This window comes from Sus scrofa, chromosome 17 (genome assembly GCF_054392235.1).
Source record: "Sus scrofa isolate SSC_HxYL_T2T_F1_AM1 chromosome 17, Sscrofa_HxYL_maternal_Yorkshire_Landrace_v2.0, whole genome shotgun sequence".
In the NCBI taxonomy this organism is placed as follows: domain Eukaryota; kingdom Metazoa; phylum Chordata; class Mammalia; order Artiodactyla; family Suidae; genus Sus; species Sus scrofa.
Window position 1 is genome coordinate 29592647 of NC_139399.1, and position 23606 is coordinate 29616252.

At 37.3% G+C, this 23606-nt stretch overlaps 1 protein-coding gene across 42 annotated transcripts in view; it reads right to left on the reverse strand.

Moving 5' to 3' along the window:
• The window catches only part of TASP1 (taspase 1), a 392837-nt gene that overhangs the window by 312613 nt on the left and 56618 nt on the right, over positions 1-23606 (reverse strand). For 38 of the 42 annotated variants that reach the window (XR_014831932.1, XR_014831935.1, XR_014831943.1 and 35 more), the window contains 2 exons: positions 20427-20506; positions 6505-6611 (listed from right to left, as the gene is read on the reverse strand). Coding sequence is in view for 25 of the 42 variants with exons in the window: in XM_085003107.1 (XP_084859233.1) it covers positions 6505-6611; positions 20427-20506 (187 nt within the window). In the remaining 17 variants the exon portion in view is untranslated. Of the gene's footprint in view, positions 1-1001; positions 4283-5372; positions 6612-20426; positions 20507-23606 lie in introns of those variants that run through there. The other 4 variants (XR_014831946.1, XR_014831944.1, XR_014831947.1 and 1 more) reach the window with 4 other exon arrangements.

Sequence of the window (23606 nt, forward strand, 5' to 3'; positions counted from 1 at the left end):
TCCATTTACATTACACACTGTAAATTACCTACCTAACAACCACTCTCCTCTCCTTCCTTTGACAACAAACAATGATTTTATTTGGGAGGACATTATGTCTAGGAGCAAGCCACAAACTATGAGATAGTGATTAGGAAAATTCACTCAATTTCCTAGGCCCCGTTGCAGTTGGGAATAGCCACGTGATGAAATCATGCCCTTTGTCCACTACTGCCTAAAAAATATAAAGAGAAATCTATTGAGAGATTCTGGAAAACTTCTGCAACCCAGATTTTAAAAAGTGATGAACACCTCTGGAATTAGTCTTCTCATGCCCGCCCTTCTTCACACCTTGGTCTCTCACTTCTTCTCACCTTGAACACAAATATGACATCTAAAACTGTAGGAGTCATATTACATCCATAAGGCAAAAGCCATGAGAGAAACAGCCAAGAGAAATTCCAGATATGTTGGCTCTAGCATCACTGGAAACCTAAGCTAATGAACACTTGTAAACCACTCACCTCCAAATTTTTTATTATGAGGCAGAGGGCCAGGGAGCAGTTTCTAATTCACACTCAAGTTTTCTGTTATTTGCAGCCAAAAGCATTCCATGGATTAACGATTCTTTTTTTCTTTTTTTTTTTTTTTTTTTTCCTTTTTTTAATAGCCACACCTGTGGCATATGGAAGTTCCTGGGCCAGGGGTCAAATCGGAGCTACAGCTGTGGCCTATGCCACAGCTACAACAACACTTGGATCTGAGCCACATCTGCAACCTATGCTGCAGCTTGCGACACTGCCAGATCCTTAACCCACTGAATGAGGCCAGGGATCAAATCTGCATCTTCACAGCAACATCATCAGGTCCTTAAACCACTGAGCCACAACAGGAACTCCTAACCATTCTTATTTTAAACTAAGTCAATTTTAAGTGTAAATGGTCAAAGATTAAGGAAAACAAAACTACTCTAATTAATTGTGGTAGCAAGCTGATTAAATATTTTCTTGATTTAATTTTGATTTCTATTAGTACTGTGACAATGTCTGTACAATCACTTTTTTAAGAAAAGCAAGAAATATTAATGTAATAAAAATTTCTAAATGTATTTATTTTCAGGCTTAAAAATATTTATTCCACTGTATGCTCCTCTCGAGACAATATTTATCTCTTTCAACACTGAGTAACCAAAAATGACAACATTACGAAAGTTACCAAAAATTCTATTCTTTTTATTATACTTATATACCCAACTCACAGCTTCTTTTGTGTAGCCACAACACACAGTAGTACTGGGGCTTAGTCAGTGATGACTAACCAAAACTACACTCAAACTATACACACATGACAGGGAGAAATAAACTAAATGCAGACTGATTTTAAAAATAGCTCTTTGTCTTTTCCTGTCATAGCTTTAAAAAATTGCCATACTTCCTCTGAAAAATTTTAATTTTCTGTTCCATTGGCTCATTACCTGGTGGTCTTTTCTTTTGGGGAACATTTTCATTACCTTTACCAAGGTTATGCTGCAAATGTCTCTAAAACAAAGCCTGTGGCCAGCATCCTTCCTCAAAGACAGGAGCTGGATCCTAGTCATTTTTGGAGGCCAATGTCAAACACGGTCTTTATACACATTAAAGTTGATCTATTCTGAATATTAAAAATACTTCCCTGTCATTTCAGGTATGAAAAATAATCCATTTGAATCCTGCCTGATTTCAACCACTCCACCCACCACTACCGACCTCCCTTACTAGCCTCCCTTTCTCCATTACAAGATTCCACCCAGGGCAACTATCTTTGCCAGCAGTTTTCCTTCTTTTTTGGCTGAGTGACCTTAAAGATGAAAGCAAACAATGGCAAAGGCAAGGATGGTGCCTAAGTCAGTGACAGTCAACAATCATTTGAAGGTCCATTAACACTTCTGTTCCAAGGCCCTATTATAGGAACCTGTGACTATTTTCAGTTAAAAATAAAGAAACTGAGCCTTCATAGGTGAAATTAACCCAGTGAATTCATAGAATGTAACTGACAACAGTATGGTCTCCGGAGCCCATTCCCCTCCCTCTCCCTACCCCACGGTAAAACTTCTCAAAAGAGCTATCTTGCCCTTGCTCTCCTTGACGGACCCACTCCATGCTGGTCTAAAACTCCACCACGACACAGAAATTATCCCTATTCAGGTCCACAGTCTGCAGGTGCCAAATCCAATGGCCAGTCCTCTGTGCTCCAACCTGTTTTTTCAGCAGCACTTGACCCAAATGATGACTAACTTTGAACACTCCTCTCTAGCTTCCTGATGGTACCTCAGCCTCACTGGCTGCTCCATCTTTCTCCTTTGCTGGTTTCTCCTTTGCTGGTTTCTCCTCCTCCCAACTTGAACATGAGGGTCTGGCCCAGAGTTCAGTTTTCAGACCTCTCTCTTCACTCACTCCTTGGTGAGTCATCTGGCCACATGAACTTATATTCCTTTGGGTGCCAATAATTTCCAAGTGGAAAACTCCCTCCTGACCTACCCTTAACTTCACACACATAGGACCAACTCCATAATTAATCTTTCCTGCTGCCACATCAAGCTTTTTATTAGAAATCCTCTTAACTAAGTTGATGAGAAGCTTGTTTAAATTTTTCAAAAACTGAATATACTTTGGGTGAAGCAGAGACTCATTTAAAAAAAAAAAAGACATTGTAAATTTTCCTTTTTATTTAAAACACAAAATTCATTCATTCGCTAGCCAATCTTTTCCCATAAGACAAAAGCCTCTTCTCTGAACATAAGCCCATATATAAATGTTCCATATCATTCTCCTATAACACCTTGGATTGTCATATGATTTCAAGTTTTATTTTATCCAAAATAGAACAAGAATATTGAGACACTAATAATGCATTCTGAGTGCAGAATACTTCTAGATTTTTATGATTTTTCTCAATTGTTTACAGCTGGCTTGCCCATACTTAATCACAGCAAATTTTTATAGCCCCACTCTGCTTTTTCTAGTTGGTTTTCAAGCAAACAAGTCTCTCAGTTTTCAAGCAGACAACTTTTTAAACTCAATATCCATTAGTCTATAAGAGACCTGACAAATTATGTAATTACCATGATAAAAACCATGATGAGCATAATGAGGCTCTTGGTGGCACAAAATTCAACATAAAGGAACATGGCATGCTATGAGTGGTCTGTTCGCTTCGGGGGTTTAGAAGGCTTTGGCATTAGATAATATGTTTCACGGTGAAAATGGAAAGCATTGGTTAATCCGAGTCCATTAAGGGGATGTGGAAAAAGAAAGTTCCTGATTTTCACTTCCCACCGCCATCACCATGAAGCCAGAATTTTTCCAGCTCTCCTCACCTTTGGAAACGGCAACACCCAATGAGTAAAACTAAAGCATTTAATTCCTCTCTCCATCTCACCAATACCTTAAGGCACCAGTGATTCCTGTCTTTCTAGGAACCCTCACCAATATATCCTGATGTTCTCACTTCTCTCCATCTTCACCTCTAACATGCTGTCATCTCTCAGCTGTAGTACTCCGTAACTAGTCTCCTCACTTCTGTTCTTGCCTCCCGCTATTTTCCACAAAGCCGCCTGAAAGAACTTTGGAGAATGTGAGGGCAGCATTGCTTCTCTGCTTTTAACTCTTCATTGGCTACTCATTATTCATGGAACAAAAGTGGAAACTCCTAAAGGAGCTGGCATCCAGCACCTCTGCAGCGTTAGACACATCCCTGCCCTCTTGCCCACTCTGCTGTGGGCACACGGCCCATTCTTCCACTATGCCAAGGCCCCACCAGGGCCACCGCACCTATAATCCACTTTGCCTGGAGCACTCTTCCAATGACTTTTTATAAAACTCACTTTGCCTTTTTCAGATGTCGCCTCAAATGTTACACCCTCAGAGAAGTCTCTGTTGATCATTCTAACTAAAGCAGTCTTCCTGTGAGCCTCCTTTCCAACTCTCACCTCCAAGTTACTTTCTATCACATCATCCTGTGCTTTTGTCTTTGCTTTACGACAGTTACCAAATATGGTAATTATCTTAATTATATGTTTATATGGTTCTGTCTCTAGTCACTAAAATATAGTTTCACTAGAAACTATGAATTTCTTCCACCTTGGTTTTGTTTTCTTTCTTTCTTTCTTTCTTTCTTTCTTTTTTTTTTTTTTAATCTTTTTAGGGCCGCACCCACGGCATATGGAGGTTCCCAGGCTAGGGGTCAAGTTGGAGCTACAGCCACCAGCCTACACCACTGCCACAGCAATGTGGGATCCAAGCCGAGTCTGGGACCTACACCACAGCTCATGGCAATGCCAGATCCTTAACCCACTGAGCGAGGCCAGGGATCAAACCTGTGTCCTCGTGGATACCAGTCAGATTTGTTTCCACTGAACCACAACGGGAATTTTCCATCTTGTTCATCATTATTTTCTTACTACTCAGCTCAAAACTAAGAGTACCTGCTTAATATAGATTTCATGAGTAAAAAAAAATTAACCTTCTGAAAGATCAGCTGAAGATACTCTCCATGAATCAACTGATATTTCTATGCGTAAAAACCCTAAACTGATACCCATGAAAAAAAAAATTTCTGTATAAGAATGTTCATGGAAGCCTTATTCATAACAGTAAAAACCTGGAAACAAAACAAATGTCCATCAACAGGAGAATGGATAAATTACAGTAGATTCATACTACTACAGAATATTATTCAGTAATGAAAAAGAATAAGGCTGTGAGACAATGTCTCAAAAACATTCTTTGAGAGAAACCAAACAGAAAAGGGTACATAATGCATTATTCCAATTATATAAAGGTCAAGAGCAACACAAAACATCTATGGTGATAAAAAACCAGAGCAGTGGTTGCCTACAGAGGGTGAAATATGGCTGGAAGGAAGTACAAAAGAACCAGAAATGTTCTACATCTTGAGAGGAATAAGGGTTACATGGGAATATGCATTTATAAAAATAATTACGTTGTTCACTGTATACAAATTTTATCACAATTTTTTTAAAGGACAGAAGCCCAAAATTTGCTCACTCAGATGTCACACAGGATGCAAAAACCCAAGAAAGAAAACCACACTACCACCCATTTTCACCAACACCTACCTATTCATTTGTTCATTTGCCTCCTAAATTCGTACTCTTCTCCGGCAGAAAAATAAAAACGTTTGGACCAAAATATTTGGTTAATTGTCCCATGTGGCAACATTATGAAAAAACATTTCAAACTATGACAGACGAAAAAAAAAAAAAAAAAAAGAAGTTCCCATCGTGGCTCAGCAGAAACCAATCTGCCTAGCATCCATGAGAATGAAGGTTCAATCCCTGGCCTCACTCAGTGAGTTAAGGATCCGGCACTGCCATGAGCTGTGGTGTAGGTCACAGATTCAGCTTGGATCCCATGTTGCTGTGGCTGTGGCAGAGGATGGCAGTTACAGCTCCATTGTGACCCCTAGCCAGGGAACCTCCATGTGCCACAGGTTCAGGCCTAAAAGGACAAAAGCAAAAAAAAAAAAAAAACCCTATGAAAGATGGTTGAGTATGCATTCATTTATGACTAAACCATATGACAGAAAGCATAAATCAGAATATAAGCAATTAGATGACTAATCAACAAAGAATATTAGGAGATGCCAACATTAAGGAGATGTATCAAGTGATGATGTGACATGAGAAGTCCACTGTGACCTGGGTGCTAACAGAATTTAAAGCTATGGGTTGAGCAAGAATGTTATAGCTTTTATTCTTTTTTTCTGTCTCCCAAAATACCTAAGAAATGCCACACACAGACTCGTAATGGCACACAAATGCATAAAATACAAACAAAGAATGTAGAAGAACAAGAAACAGAGACATGCAATTAGAATGTACAAAAAACCTACATGAATCCAATACATACATTTCCTTGAAACACTCTATCCCTGAACAGCCATGTTCACCCAGAGCTTCAAGGACCAAAGCAGTGGCCATAGGCCAATGGAGTTATTGAGCAGTTATAATGCAGTGAGGACAAATGAGAAGCTCGGTTTTTAACTTTATTACATTTAATTAATTTTTATATTTAAAAAGATATTCAATTCAATTGTTGGAAAGTCTTAAGTACGTTTGTAATGCAATTTGTTATGTAAACCTACTTTTTCAACTGTTTGTTTTATACAGGCTGAATATTTCCAATGAAAATTTAGTGTCATAATTGAGACATGCTATAAGTGTAAAATACACATTGCTTTTGAAGACTTAATCCAAAAAGAAAAAGAAAATAGCTCACTAATAGTTTTTTCATTGGTTACATTTTGAAGTGATAGTTTTGATTCATTAGTTTAAATTTTTTAAGGATTAAAATTAGTTTCATCTGTTTCTTTTTACTTTTTTAAATGTGGCTACTAGAAAACTCTAAAGAGTACATATGTGGCATGCATTATGAAATAGTGCTATTCTGAAGCTTATGTATCTAAATGCAGACTAAATATATCATTACAACACATTAATTATTAATATTTCAAATACCTCCTGACCTTTTCACTTGATTGTCTTCTTTTCTTTAGTTGAATGAAATCTGTTTCCACCCTTTCTGCCAGCTCTAGTTTCCTCTTGTTTCTTTTAAATGCAGCTAAACTGAATCCTACAAAAGAAACATTAAAAATAAAATTTGAAAAATATTAGGGCAATGGGGCAGACAAGATAGCCTGAGCAATCTTTTCAGGACAAAATCCTCAAGGATGTTGGATAAAGGGTCTTTTAAGTCTTTTCAATGTACACTTAGGTTGTAAGAGAGTAAGAAAAGTAACCAAAGGTTAAAAAATTAATAAAAAGGTCAAATGCAGAAAGACAAGTCAGTTCTGAAGGCAGATGCCATCCAGGAGTGTCTGCTAATGCATGCCACGGCCAGCTCTCATTTTGAAGGTCTCTGTGCATAGGAGACAACAGATGAGACCTGGGATAGTGCAGCAGGAAAAAACATCCTGAAGATCACCCACAAAAAAGGGGGGAGCCCCAAAGGGTGATAGGCCCTGTGAAGGGGAAAACTGGAAAAAGCCATAATATGCAAAGAATCAGGAAACTTGCAGCTCACACAGCCTTGGCTATAAATGTAAGAAAAGTAAAGTCCTGTTATACTTTGCAGGTTCAGGATGGGGAATTCCGGGGTGGGGTGTGTGCACAGGTGCATGTGTAGAGGAGGGGGAATAAGGGTTCTTCTTATGAACAACTGGAATTATAAGCAAATATGTATGTAATATTAAAATAAAAATATTTTAAAATTCAGACAGGATTAGGAGAATTCATATTACCTATTTTACCTGAAATAAACAAAAAATTATCTTGGTGAGTCAATGCTTCAAAAACCCATTAAACATAAATGGAAAAACCCACCTTAACTCACCCAGACCTTAAAAATTCTCATGTATCAAGCAACATGGGCTCATAATTTTAAAAAATATTCATAAAACACAAGAGAAATAAATAACCAAGAATGAAAGAATAAGTCAGCCAAAAAGAAAGGATAATCTGACCCACAAAGACCTCAGATACTGGAATAACCATATATAGCATAAAGAACATGTTTACACTTATATTGGAGTTCCCATCGTGGTGCAGCAGAAACGAATCCAATTAGGAACCATGAGGTTTCACTCAGTGGGTTCAGGATCCCACGTTGCCGTCAACTGCGGTGTAGGTCGAAGACTTGGCTCAGATCTGGCATTGCTGTGGCTCTAGCCTGGGAACCTCCATATGCCACAGGTATGGCCCTAAAAGGACAAAAAAAAAAGTTTATGTTTATAGACATAAAAAGAAGATATTGAAAATAGAACTAAAGAACAAAAGATGATAAAATGCCCAGGCAGACTTGAAGAACCAAACAGAACTTCTAAAAACAAAAAAAAGTACAATAGTCAAACTTTTAAAACTTGATATGTAGATTTATACAATTAATTTCAGCTGATGTGAGAAATTATAAATAAATATAACATCAAAAAGGTTACAAAGTTTTCTGATAATAGCAGACTAAATTACTAAGAGAAAGTCTCCCATCAAATATTATGAAAAATACTGTATAAAATATGAAAACCACCACCTTTAAGCATTAAAAATCTTCTAAAAAGTACCAAACTTGGAGTTCCTGCTGTGGCTAGGCAGAAATAAATGAACCTGACTAGAATCCACAAGGATGCTGGGTCAATTCCTGGCCCTGCTCAGTGGGTTAAGGATCCAGCGTTGTTGTGAGCTGTGGTGTAGGTCGCAGACACAGCTTGGATCTAGCATTGCTGTGGCTGTGACACAGGCCAGCAGCTGCAGCTCCAATTCAACCCATAGCCTGGGAACTCCCATATGCCATGGGTATGGTCCTAAAAATAATAATAATAATAATAATAATAATAATAATAATAAGTACCAAGCTTTTCTGGGGGTAACTAAGCACTAAAGTTAGTATTGCTGCACTGTGAGAATTTGCCAACAGTAACACACATGAATTTGATTACAGGGCAACAAGGAGACGCATAAGTCAAACCCAGAGCTTGTTAAAGCAAGGAGATTTGTAGGAGCTACTTCCCACAGTAAGCTGGGATTGAAAGGGCCCACACACCCAAAGGAAGGCTGAGCTAGAACAAAGCAAGTCCACCCCTACCCTCTACACCAATACCAGTGTATTGAGGCAAGATGATTATCTTCGGTACTCAAAGAAATATCTGCTCACCAGGACACTGTATCCAGTAAAATTATCCTTCAAAAATGAAGGCAAAAATAAAAATAGTTTCAGGTAAATAAGAATGAGCAAATTCATCATCAGCAAGAACCTGTTCTAATGAAAACACTAATGGGTATTCTTCAGTAACAGGCAAAATAATACAAACTGAAAGCTCAAAAACTAAAAAAAGGTAGGGAAGAGGGGTGGGAAATTAAGGGCAAAGGAAAGCATACATATGCAGGCAAATCTAAATGAAATTTGACTGTAACAAAACAATAATTAAAGTTTCATGGTGTTTTTAAGCAATATTAATTTTCCCCAAATGGATGTAAATTAATCAAAATAACAGTGGAAAAAATAACAAAAATACTCCAACATATTATGTTTAAGATTAATCAAGAACACTTTAAATAAGGAAAAATAAATTTGTTAGGAAAATTAGGTAGAAAGGGAACCAGATTTGTCCCTCAAAATAAAGTCTAAGAACAATACAGCAGTAATGGTCCAAAAAAAAAAAAATTAATGGAAATGACCAACTAGTTTAGAAACAAACTCATGTGTATCCTATTTGAATCTGAAAATAACACTGATATTTCACTCCAGTAGGAAATCTATATGTTATTCAGTAAACTTTCTTGGCACAATATGTTACCTACTTGGGGAAAAAAAATACAAATTAGATGCTTATCTCACACTACACACAAAAATGAAATCTCTAGTATCAATGATTTAAACATGTAAAATCTTTAAAAAAAAAAGAAGTCCAAAAAGATTAAACCATCACACAGCAGCATAAACATCAGTTTTGGGGATAGACTTTATTTTTTACTTGTATTGGTTTTCTTTTAAAGTAGAATATTTACCTTGAACATTATCAAAAGCAGAATCCATTCAAAGGATTACTCACTAATGAAAAAAATGGCATATTTCTGAATGTTAAAGTATACACAGTTATGAGATGAGATTAACATAAAATTGAATCAGAATGTTCTAGCACAAAATTAGTAAGCTGGAGCTAGAGGAAAAATGGAGTAGGAAGCAGCAGAAATCCATCTCCCTGCCTAGACAGCACCTGGCCTGATGGCATCTGTCTAATGCTAAGTACTTCGGAACTCTGGAGTCTACTAAAGAGGAAGGTTTCCAGAGGAAGGCTTGGAGTGTAAACTGCAGTCAGCTGGGGTCAATTTCAGTTCCTAGTGCAGCAGCCTCTACCCACTCCCCATGAGTTTATACCACGTAAGCATACTTAAAGCCACTGAAAACTACCATTAAAAATGTTCAAGATGGGGGAGTTCTCGTCGTGGCGCACTGGTTAACCAATCCGACTAGGAACCATGAGGTTTTGGGTTCAATCCCTAGCCTTACTCAGTGGGTTAAGGATCCGGTGTTGCCGTGAGCTGTGGTGTAGATCGCAGACGTGGCTCGGATCCCGCGTTGCTGTGGCTCTGGCGTAGGCCGGCGGCTACAGCTCCGATTGGACCCCTAGCCTGGGAACCTCCATATGCTGCGGGAGTGGCCCTAGAAAAGACAAAAAAAAAAAAAAAAAGTTCCAGATGGTAAATTTTTACAGTGTATTTTACCAAAATTTTAAGAAGAAATTACCCCCCAAAAGTATATTAATATTTATTTCTAGCAATATTATTTATAATAGCCCCAAACCGAAAATAACAAAACAGATGCCTTTCAATAGATAAATGATTAGATAGATAGTGGTACATCCATATGATGGAATACTTTAACAATAAGATGGTACAAGCTATTGTTGCCACCTGAATGAATCTCCAGAGAATTATACTGAGTGATTTAAAAAAAAAAAAAGTTTTCCAAAAAACTTACATCCTGTATGATGTCATTCATATAACATTCTTGAAATGACCAAATTATACAAATGGACCCTAGATTAGTAACTGCCAGGTATTAAGAAAGGGGTGAAGGTAGGAGGGGAACAGGTGAGACTATAAAAGAGCAACAGGGGAGATCCCCTGTGGGATGGAAGTGTTGTGTGTCTTGACCGTACCAATGCTAATATCCCGAATGTGATATTGTTTGGCAAGAGGTTCCCACTGGAGGAAACTGGGCAAAGGGTACATGGAATCTCTCTGTACCATTTCTTACAACTGCATGTGAATTTATAGGTACTTCAAAATTAAAAATTTGAAACAGCATAACTGGTCATATTAACTAGCCAAATGAAATTAAGTTTTGACATATCTATCATAAATCAGTTATGACAAAACTCTTGCAATTATAGAATGTTTAATACTGTCATGTTGTCTTTCAAAGCAACCTTTGCAGAAGCAGAAAAATTACAAGAACACAATCTAGTCAATAGAAAAGAAGAAAATAGGATTCCTTATGGCAAAATCATGCCCACAAATTGACAGAATAGAATAATGTTCATAAATCTACTCTTTACTTAAAAATGTACCTCAGGTCTAATCAAAGCATCAAATAGCTGAAAATTAAGGAACAGATGGTAACAACTTTGTAGCACATACTATTTAAGGTTGTCCTTCAGCAAAGGAAAATAAAATAACTTTTTTTTTTTTTTTTTTTTTTTTGCTTTTTAGGGCCGCACCCAAGGCATATGGAGGTTCCCAGGCTAGGGGTCTAATCATAGCTACAGCTGCCAGCCTACCCCACAGCCACAGCAATGCCAAATCAGAGCCACATCTGCAACCTACATCACAGCTCACAGCAACGCCAGATCTTTAACCCACTGAGCAAGGCCAGGAATCAAACCCAAAACCTCATAGTTCCCAGTCGGATTCATTTCTGCTGCGCCCTTTCTTTCTTTTCAATTTCGACCTTAATGGATTTGCTGGAAGATCTCAAAAGGATGTACATGTTCTGTACCAGGCATCATTAAAACTGAATGCTCACTGAAATTACCTACAAAACTTTAAAAACTGCAGTGCCTGGATCTTATCTACAGAGTTGCTGTTGTAATTGTTGGGGTATAACCCAGGGTTTCAAAATTTTTCAAAGTTCTCCAGTGACCCTGATGTGCACAGTTGAAAACCAGTGCTTTAATGGTTACAGCCAACCCCCTAAAATGATCTTATAGGTCCATGTTAAAGAGCTAGGCCTATTAAATTCTGATGAAATCATATCACCAAGATCATTTTCACATCCAATATATTAAATAATAGTAAGAATTATATTAATAGTCAACATGTGAGTGTTTCTGTGTGCCAGAAATTGGAGTAAGAATTCTTTATACATTATCTCAGAGAATCACATCTCCAAGAGTAAAGATTCTTGGAGTACTGCCCATGGTCACAAGCCTCTACAGTCTATGCTCTGAGCTACTATGTGGTCATCAACGGCAGCAACTTTAAAAATCAGACTTCTCAAAAGTAGACAGCAAACCCCTTAGGGATCTGGCAATGGCCAGTAAAATAGCAAATGCACATCCTGTATGAGTCAGCAATTCTACTTCCAACTATCTGTCCCAACAAAACATGTATATATTAAGTGATGTGTACAAGAACTTTTGTGGGATTATCAATGTTAATGGCAAAATTTAAAAACAAACTGAATGCCTGTCAATAAAGAAATAGCTAAATAAATACGGTAAAATGCTATTCAGCTGTTTAAAAATTAATTGATCTACATCTATTAACATGGACAAATTTCAAAATTTTGTTTAACTGACAAAAAAAATTAAAAGAACCATATAACACTACTTAATCTAAAAACTTACTAAAGATACTACAATATGATACCTTCATCTACTTATAAGAAGAATACTAGTATATACTCCAACATTTTTGCTGAAACAGAAGAGAAGCCAATCAAACAAGTAACTGTGGTTATCAGACTGGGCAGGAGAGTGGGATTAGGACGGGAAGTTAGAAGGAAGATCAGATTTATGTAAAATGCTCCAATATTTAATTGTACAGCTCAATTAAAAAGTAATAAGTACATGCTGCAGGCACGGCCAAATAAAAGGAATAAATACAATGTTTTGAGATACTTATTAATTTATATCATTTTTATTAGTGTATTTGTTAATAGTACACATTTACAAAACATTAGTTTCAGCTCCTGATAATGAAAGAATAGCCTATATCAGACTAACTCATAGACCAATAAAATCACAAATCCTGGACAACTTTCTAATTAAAAAAAAAAAAAAAAAAAAAAAAAAAAAGCCAACTATTTGAAGCCAACTGACCAAAAGCTGGCAGAAACAGTAGAGGATTTGACCAATGAAAGAAAACAAAAAACAAAAAACACTGGGCAAGATCCAAATTCAAACAGCTTTCCCCATGAGACACACCCCATTCTCAGAGATGAATAGAAAACAGAGCTAAGAAAGAAAACTATAGTCTCCTGGACTGAGATGAATGAGTTTGGGGCTACTGAAGCCACTGGAAAGTGAAGGAGAAATCCTGGAAAGGAAGAATCCACAAAAAAGAAGCCCCAAATCTATGTATAAGTGCCCTCCAACATTTGAAAGAGCACTTCACAGGTCATACAGGATTCAAGATTCCATAGAGTCTACTAAGGAAAATATGGCTGAAAAGCAGTAAAATGCACTGTAGGAGAGACAAAGTTTAAAAACTGAGACTGTTCACTGAAACCCCCAGAAAAACCATATCTTAGGAATAAAAGCCACAAGCTAGTACTAAGAAACAACTCTAGGATTAAGAACAAAACTGAAATACACTCACTTTAACGAAGGCTAAAACTAGTCTGTGACAATGTCAAGGTGATTTGCAAATAATTTAATTACATGTTAGAACAAACTCAACATCATTCAAAGGAAGAAAACAAACCACAGTCTCTAAGAAATATCATCCACAATGCTCAAGTTATAATTTAAAAAAAAAATTATCAGACATGCAACTAAATGGGAAATGTGTCCAAGGTCAAGAGGGAAAGAATCTCTCAGTAGAAACTAACCCACAGATTACCTAGATTTTAGAATCAGCAATCAAAGATTTCAAAATAATAATGATGAATATGTCAACAATGGATATAACAAGTGAAGACATGGTAAATTTCAAGAAAGAGATGGAAACTGGGGGGTTTTTTTAATGGAAACTTTAAAACTGAAAACATTTTAATTTTTTTTAAATCATAACATAAAATTAATACCAAATTAGATGTTGCAGGGAGAGATCAGTAAACTCAAAGGCAATGCAATAGAAATCACACAAATAGAGTGTGATGATTAATTTTATTTGTCAACTTCACGGGGCCAGCCCAGATATTTGGTCAAATATTATTCTGGATGTGTCTGTGAGGGTATGTTTGATGAGGCTGAGATTAACATTTAAACTGAGTAAAACAGACTGCCCTCCTATGCAAGTGGATCTTGTCCAATTGGTTAAAAAGCCTTAATAAAACAAAAAGGCAGACTCTCCTCTTGCCTGACTGCCTTTGAACGGGAACATTGACTTTTTCCTGCCTTTTGACTTGAACTGAAGCATTAGACCATCCTGGGTTTTGAGCCGGCCAGCCTTCAGTCAGCCACAACTGACTCTCCTGGTTTTCAGGCCCTTGGACTGGGACTGAAACCACCCCATTGGTCCTTCTGGGTCTCTAGCTTGTTGACTAACCCTGCAGATCTTGGAACTTGTCAGCCTCCATCACTACATGAGTCAATTCTTTATAATAAATCTCCTTAGATAGATAGATACATAGATGGGTAATGAGACAGAGAGAGAGAGCAATCTCCTATTGGTTCTGTTTCTGTGGAGAATCCTGACTAATACAGAAAGCATAGAGAATAAAGATTGAAAAAAATCAGAGCCTCAGTACCACATGACAGCATCAAATGTTTTTTCATACAAGTGAATTGAAGTCCTAGAAACAGATGAGGGAGAGCCTGAAGCTGAGAGTCCAAGAGTTTTCCTAATTTGATTAAAAACTGTACCCACAGATTCAGCAGGCACAACAAAACCAGCGCAAAGAAAACTACACCCAGGCAAAAACATACTAAAGAACAATTCTTAAAAGGAGTCAGAGAAAAAAGAAGACATATTAAACACAGAGAAGCAATAATAATAATAATATTGGCTGACTTCCCAATAGAAACAATGGAATCCAGAAGATAATGGAATAGCATCTTTAAAAGTGTTAAAAGGATATGATGGAATACTATTCAGCTAATAAGAAGGAAATTCTGATACATGCTACAACAGGGATGAACCTTGAAAACATACTAAGTGAAACAATTCGGACATACAAGGACAAATATTGTATGATTCCACTTAGAGAAAGGGCCTAGAATAGGAAAATTCACAGACAAAGAAGTAGAATAGAAGTTATCAGGGATAGGCAAGGAGGGGATAAGTAGTCATTGCTTAATAGGCACAGAGTTTCCGTTTGGGTTGAGGAAAAAGTAGACATGGATAATGGTGACATTTGTTAAAGAACACTGTGAAGGTACTTGACACCATTGAATTATACACTTAAAAATTGTTAAAATGGTAAGATTTTATATTATGAATATTTTACCACAAGAAAAACAAGAAAAAAAAAGTGCTAAAAGAAAAAACCTTGCCAACCCAGAAGTCCATATTCAATTAAAAAAATGTCTTTTCAAAGTAAAGGCAAAATAAAGATTTTTTTTTTCAGATAATGAAAGCTGAGAAAATTTTTCATCACTACATCTAATGACAATACCAGAAAAGCTTTAGCATTCCAGGCTGAAGGAAATGATGCCAGAAAGAAATTCATATCTACTTATAGGAATGAAATATGTGAGCATGTATGAAAACGTGTAAGAAATTTAGGATAGGAGTTCCCGTCGTGGCGCAGTGGTTAACGAATCCGACTAGGAACCATGAGGTCGCGGGTTCGGTCCCTGCCCTTGCTCAGTGGGTTAATGATCCGGCGTTGCCGTGAGCTGTGGTGTAGGTTGCAGACGCGGCTCGGATCCCACGTTGCTGTGGCTCTGGCGTAGGCCGGTGGCTACAGCTCCGATTAGACCCCTAGCCTGGGAACCTCCATATGCCGCGGGAGCGGCCCAAGAAATAGCAACAAACAACAACAACAACAACAAAGACAAAAAAAAAAAAAAAAAAAAGAAATTTAGGATAAACCTTATTTAGAAAGACATTCCGAAAAGCTGAAGGGGAATAAAAACCTACAAATTTTGCCCCTCAGAAGATAATCAAGTATAAAGCATTATCATTAACCAGCACCAACACACAATTTTATCTGAGGATTAAACAAATGGCTGAGTATAAGATGGTATTTTTTAAAACTTTTTAAATCTAACTAATAGTTAAATTTTCTCCTTTTAAATTCCCCATAGGTCAAAACCATTCCTTTTTGAAAAAAGAATGAATGAATGTATCACCTAACTTTCAAATACATTATTTATTCAGAGAACATTTCTTAGTAATTGGTTATATAAGTGATAAAAAAAATCTAAGGCACATTATTTTTTCCTAATTACAAGTATAACATACTAACATTTAGTCAAAGATAAAATTGCCATCCTACAAAACCTCTAGTACGCATTTCTATATAAATGTTCTGAAATAAAATTGGCAGTCTGAGGGCATGAATTCCTCTCCATGCCCCAAAACTCTACCAGGAAGAAATGTGATGGGGGAAACTGATTGACATACACCGCAGATGATTATAATGAGACAGGCAATAGCAACACAATTACAGAAAACAGCAACTGGACAAAAAACAGTAGTTGAGCAAAGGAGTATGAAATCCAATGCTGGAGATAGAAAGCCCCTGGCAGAGTTCCCACCATGACTCAGCAGAAACAATCTGACTAGTAGCCACGAGGGACACAGGTTCGACCCCTGGCCTCGCTCAGTGGGTTAAGGATCCAGCATTGCTGTGACCTGTGATGTAGGTCACAGACTTGGTTAAGATCCCGTGTTGCTGTGGCTAAAAAGAAGGCTAGCAGCTACTGCTCCGATTCAACCCTTAGCTTGGGAACCTCCATATGCCATGGGTGCAGTCTAAAAAAAAATAATAAAAAGAAAAGAAAAGAAAAGAAAGCCCCTGGCATCTCTGAAACCCTGGCTGCAACTAAAACCAGGAGAACAGGCAGAAAACGTTAATAAGGAAAATTTAGATGCCCAAATCCCCTTCTTATGGCTGCAGAAAACATGAGGTGAACTCTTCAGAGAGGTTGAATCAAAAGGGTCCAAAATTAGCAGACATGGAGCACAGCTGGGAGCAGGTAGGGGGCTCTACCAAAAACAGAGTTTCACGTCAAAGTCTGATAAAGGCAAGATGACACTTCTGGCCTCTTTCCTTGTTCTATTCCAGCATACTCATCATTGCCCTGCCAGAGCTGTGAAGATTCCTCTAATTCAAAAGGAAAATGTATAGATAAATGATCATACCTCCCGCCTCGAGGTCAAATGCCTACCCTCATACACAAAGCTGCCAAAAGGCCTTTTTAGGTGTCTCACTTAGCAATATGAAAACGGTAGCTGGTCACTACATGAGGAAACAAGCTAACATGTCTTAGGATCTGAAACAAATAAACACAAAGTAAGGCAGAGGAGGCAAAAACAGTAGATAAGAACAAGTTCTAAAACCACAGTATCCTAAAGCAGACAGTGAAAATACTGAGCTCATGAAATAAGAACATGACACTATTTTAAAAGCATTCATCATGGATTAATCTCTAGAAATTAAAAATATGATGGAGTTTCCATTGTGGCTCAGCGGTCATGAACCCAACTAGTATCCATGAGGATGCCAGTTCAATCCCTGGCCCAGATCACTGGGTTAAGGATCCTGAGTTGCCATGAGCAACATGAAGACATGGCTTCTGGTCTGACGTGGCTGTGGCTGTGGCAGAGGCTGGCAGCTGCCACTCCAATTCAGCCCTGGCCTAGAACTTTCATATGCTGCCTGTGTGGCCCTAAAAATCAAAAAATAATAATAATAATAATTTTTTTAATTATAAATTCATTAGAAAGAAACATTTGAGGTAGTTCCCATGGTGGCTCATTAGTAATGAACCTAACTGGTATCCATGAGGACACAGGTTTGATCCCTGGCCCCATTCAGTAGGTTAACTGATCTGGCATTGCCATGAGCAATGGTGTAGGTCAGCAGCTACAGCTCCAATTTGACCCCTAGCCTAGGAACTACCATATGCTGCAAGTGTGGCCCTAAAAAGCAAAAACAAAAACAAAAACATAAACAAAAACCAAAAAAAAAAAGGAAAGAGAGTGGTTTGGAAAATAAAACTGAAGAAACTTCCCAGACAGTAGAAAAAAAGGTAGAGATTTTTAAAGGGGGGGGGGACTTTTGAAAAGGACACATGGGATTAAAGCACAAGATTCAACATCTAATTGATAGAAATTAGAATAATATAATACAGAAGAGGTAGGAGGAGAAATTATTACACAATTTCTTTTTAATTTCTCCAAAAGAGAAGCACATGAATTTTCAGAGGGACAGCCCAAAAGAGGAGTATAATGAGTACAAAAAGACCCATCACAAGATAGACCCAACCCAAGATATCACTGCACTAGCAATTAAGAACTTCTTTCCAGAAGTTCTTGTCATGGCACAGGGAAAACGAATCCAACTAGGAACCATGAGGTTGTGGGTTTCATCCCTGGCCTCACTCAGTGGGTTAAGGATCCAGCGTTGTCATGCGCTGTGGTATAGGTCACAGATGTGGCACGGATATGGTATTGCTGTGGCTGTGGCTGTTGCCAGCAGCTGTAGCTTCAATTAGGCCCCTAGCCTGGGAACCTCCATCTGCTGTGAAGACAGGCCTAAAAAGCAAAAAAAAAAAAAAAAAAAAAAAAAAAAAAGCTTCTTTCCAAAAAAGAAAAACACACCACAAAGAAATGGGAATCAAAATGCCCAGTGGACTACATAGCAGCAAGACTACACTAGAAATTAGAAGATAAAGCAATTTCTTCAGAAACCTAAGTGAAAGTGATTTCCCATCTCGCATAAACAAAATGAGGGCGTAAAACCAGAGGGAAAAAAATGGTAGTCAGGAAACAATTTGATATTGGAGAGAGGAAAGGGGAATTTCAATATGATGGGGAGGAGAAGGCCAGAAATGGCTCCAGCGCAGGCTTGGGGAGCACCCGACTCCCCACCCCAATCTTCCTCCCAGGTGGCGTGTCTGCTGGGAACACAAAGCAGAGCTGCCAGGTGAGCTGACTTGCTTGCCTGATAGAAAAGCTCTACAACAAGTTCCATGGGAAAGATTTCAAGGCAGATTTCGTGATGGGAGCATGAGAATTCCAAACTCTCACACTCCCTGCTTCCCTATATACACCCATTTTTTTTCTCCTTCCGGGCTCCTAATATTACAGCTTTCAGTGGCACATGAAATTCATCTTGAATATAATATTACGAAGAGCTGATCCATATTACACACTTGCTACGACAGATAATGATTTTTTTTATACAACTTGGTTTCCTTGAAGTTAATGAGTCCTCATTTTCCATTTGATTATATTATATTCATAGATTACTTCATAAAATAAAAAATTTTAAAAACATGTAGTATATGTTTTTATTATTTCTTTATTTTACACATAAATATGTAGCCATGATTTCTTTTTTAAAATAGACATATAAAACACAGATACCTATATATATATTTATAACCTCATTTTTCACTTTTTATTATTAGATTTGATCATTAACAGACATCAGTCTTTATAACAATTACTAATTACTTTAAAGATTTCATTACAAGAATATGTGATTATTTACTCATATTCCTCTGTATTAGACATAAGTTTTTTTAAATATTTTATAATATTTTATGTTTTTCCTTTTTCCCTTTTTTAACTGAGGTAAAGTTAATGTATAATATTACATAAGTCACAAGTATACAATACATTGATTGTACAATTATTTAAGGCTATACTCCATTTATAGTTATTACAAAATACTGGCTATATTCCCTATGTTGTATAATATATCCTTACAGCTTATTTTTATACATAATTTTTTATATTCTTAATAATGCTCACTGAGCACCCTCCTACATAAATCTTTATATCTCTAATGACAAATTCCAAGAAGTAGAATGGGTTTAAGGCTTTTGATCTATACTACTTAGCTGTCCTCCAAAATTTCTGAAAATTTACGTTTGTACCTACAATGTATTATCTTCATTTTACTACATGCTTACCAGCAGTAACATAATATTTTCCAACTTTTTCACCAAGTAAGACAGAAGAGACTTAACATGTACACATCTTAATTTGAATGTCTCTGTTAGTTATACGACTTTTGACCTTTTTTCTATTGGGGCATTACATGTATTTGTGTGACTTATTTGGGCAAAACTCTTCAGAGATTAAGGATATGTACCCACTGTCATATTCAGGACAAGCGGGGGTTTTTTGCTGTCTTTTTTTTCAAGTCTTAACTCTTCTGCAGTCATGATTTTGTTTTTCCTTCTCACATACTTAGAACATAGATAGGTCTTCTTCAGCTCAAGGATCAGTATGATTCATGTTGACCTATGTTTTCTTCTCTCTCTCTGAGCAGGTGGTATTACAGTTTTATTGTTAGTAATTATTTTAAGTAACCTAAAAGGGATCCTTTAGCAATACTTCTATAAAAGCATGAGAAAACGGGGGCGGGGGGGAGCCTCAGGAATATAAAGGTGGCTTAAGATCAACTAACTTCCTATCTATTATTTAACTAAAATATTTCCACATACAAGTTTTCTCCTTAAATAGAGGTACTATATGGACCAAAAGCAATGTAACACTTTCAGGTATATATGCTAACACAGCTTAATTGTGAAAAGTTTTTACTCACTTGTGGTCATGATGTTAGGAGGGCAAGAGGGTATTCCATGATCTACTGCCCATCTGTAGGCTCCTTCTCCAACTAAAAAGCTAACAACAGAAAAATTATTCTTTTAAAAATTCAGTGTCATCTTCTCCTAAATATTCAACAAAGTAATATAGTAAGGCAACTGGAAAAGTTTTGCAATAACTCAAAATAATATGCCTATAATGCCAAAAAAAATCTTTTAATTTTTTTACCCCAAGGTAGAAATTTTACAATTGGAAATAGTACCATATCATTTGCAATAACTCACAAGTAAAATTGGCAAAATGCAACATAAGAAGTAAAAATAACTGATTTCCCAGTGGAAAATATTAAGATTTATCTTGGATCAACATGGTTCTCAGTGTACATACAAGATCTATTCAATCAGGTTAAGGGCCAAAGCTTAAGTGAGTGTCTTCAGATGTGGTATTCTTTTACTTTTTTAATTTATTATTATTTGCTTTTTAGGGCCGCACCTGTGGCGTATGGAAGTTCCCAGACTAGACTGTAGCTACATTTGCCGGCCGACACCACAGACACAGCCTCAGCCTCGCAAGATCCAAGCCATGGTCTGAGACCTACACCACAGCTCACAGCAATGTCAGATCCTTAACCCACTGAGCAAGGCCAGGATGAACCCGCACCCTCATGGATACTAGCCAGGCTTGCTACTGCTGAGCCACAAAGGGAACTTCCCAGATGTGGTATTCTTGCCTCATCTAACACCTGGATCTACCCAAAATGAGTGGGGTACATCGGAGATGGCCAAACACAATGATACATGCTTACATTTCTAAGTGTCGATGCAATAAAAATATACATATGACTCTCAGAATCATTTTTACTGCAGTAAGCAGTGCGGTGTGTCCCCAAAATAATTTTTTTAAGCCCTAAACTGCAAGTTTTAACATAACAAAATGAATAAAAGGATACTGTTAGCTAACTGAAAGACTTCCTTTAAAAGATTTTGAATAGCCTGCAGGATAATTAACCAGCCAATTCCCCAACACAGTAATAGCAAGCAGTTACCGGAGTAATCAATCACTTCATCTCCTTCCACAGCCAACTTCTTAAAGATCTCAGCCAACTAGTAATGGATTCCTTGAACTTGTGCCTACTCATTAGTTTCCTGCTCCCTATATTTTATCTCTGTTCTTCTAATCATTCCAACACTAAGGACTCAAAGTAATACATATTGAAGTCTTTAGATTTGATTATTAATAAGATCAATGACAGATTAAAAAAAAAAAAAGCTTAAGCAATTACTTAGAAACATATCCAAATGGTTCCAATGAGAAACTAAATGGTTTAGCCCAGTAAATGTTTTCCAATATATATAAAACAGTGGGAATGGAAGGAACCTTAAAAAAAAAAGAGAGAGGAACAAGAAAGCCAACAAGAGTAAACAACTGGGAGTTCCTGCTGTGGCTCAGCAGGTTAAGAACCCAACAGATAGTTCATGAGGATATGGATCAATCCCTGGCCTAGCTCAGTGGGTTAAGGATCCACTGTTGCCGCGGATCAGTGTTGTTGAGGTGTGGCATAGGTCACAGATGTGTCTGGGATCCAGTGTTGTTGTGGCTGTGGTGTAGGCCTGCAGCTGCAGCTATGATTCAGCCCCTAGCCTGAGAACATCTAAACACCACAGGTACAGCCATAAAAAGAAAAAGGAGAAAGAAAAAGAAAAAAAAATAAACAACTGTACCTCTTCAAACTTCTATTTTTTAAAAAAAATTCTAAAGGACTCCAAAAATAGAAAACAATTTCACCTTTTCCTGTATCAAATGAAGACCACTGCAAAAAAAAATCTGTCACATAAAGGTCAAATGGAAGATTAGCTGAGGTTTGGCTGCAAGCTGAACTGTCCTGATGGCATTTGTAGCACTAAAAAGACTTTGATGTAAGCAATAACCTTTCTTCATCTGAAGCTGTAAAAGAGATGATGAACTAGTAAATTAAATGATCAGGACAGAAGTTTGCAACTGAATCTAGTATTCTCAGCATATTCACTGGTCATTTGGGATTCAATCCCAATATGTGGAACCAGAAGTATTTTATAAAATATTCTTAGCTTTATTTTTCACTTCCTAACCATTCATAGGTTTGATTCTAAATAAAATCCATTTGCTATTTTCTGCTATGCAAGTTTTTAAGTACCTGAGGCATTTTACAATATTCACAGGAAGGTGAATATCTAGATGTCAACTTATCCATAAGAATAATGAATATGTGACCTTCACTTACTACCAAAAATCCCTTGTCTAGTAGACAAAATGGCATATAACTGCTCTTGGAATCATTTTAAAATGCTATAAAGCTTCACGGGCTTTTGCTAAAAACTATACTATAAAAAAAAGAAAGAAAGAAAGAAAGAGTGAAAGAAAGAAAGAGTGAAAGAGAAGATAAAGAAAGAAAGAAAGATTACTTTCCAGAACATTAAATACAGCACCAATTCAAATTTTTCTCAAATATTCTTCTGACTCTCCAGGGAGAAAGCTTTTAGAGACATTTCACCTCAATTCATTACCCAGTCCATTGACTCTACCTTTTTAGCACATCCAGAATCTGACAGCTTCTCACCACCTCTACTGCCCCCACCTTGGTCTGAGCCTCCATCACCTGTTACCTGGATTGTTGCAGTGGCACCATCACTTCCATGATGCCTTGCTCTATCCCCTGGCCCAGTCTAATCTCAACACACCAGCCACAAGTCCTTGCAGCACACAAGTCACATAATAACACTCCTCAGAATTCTGCAAAACCTCTCATGAGGACTATAGCGTAAAACCCAGTGTCTTCCGCAGAATCCACAGGCTCCCAAGTGATCTGACACACTCTGTGCCCTCCTCACCTCATTTTGCACCCTCTTGCCCCCTTGCTTACTCTACTCCTGCCTCTTGTGAAAACACAAACATGCCAACGGGGTTCCTGCCTCAGGGCCTTCACCCAGAATGTTCCCTCTGCCAGGATCTTCCCTATTTCCCAAATGGCAATTAGGAAATTTAAATACATCTCCTTGATGAGGCCTATTTAAAATTGTACCCAAAAATATGGGAAAAGAATCTTAAAAAAAAAAAAAAGAATGGATGTGGGTACATGTATAACCAAATCACTTTATTGTATACCACAAAGTACCACAACATTGTAAATCAACTATAATTC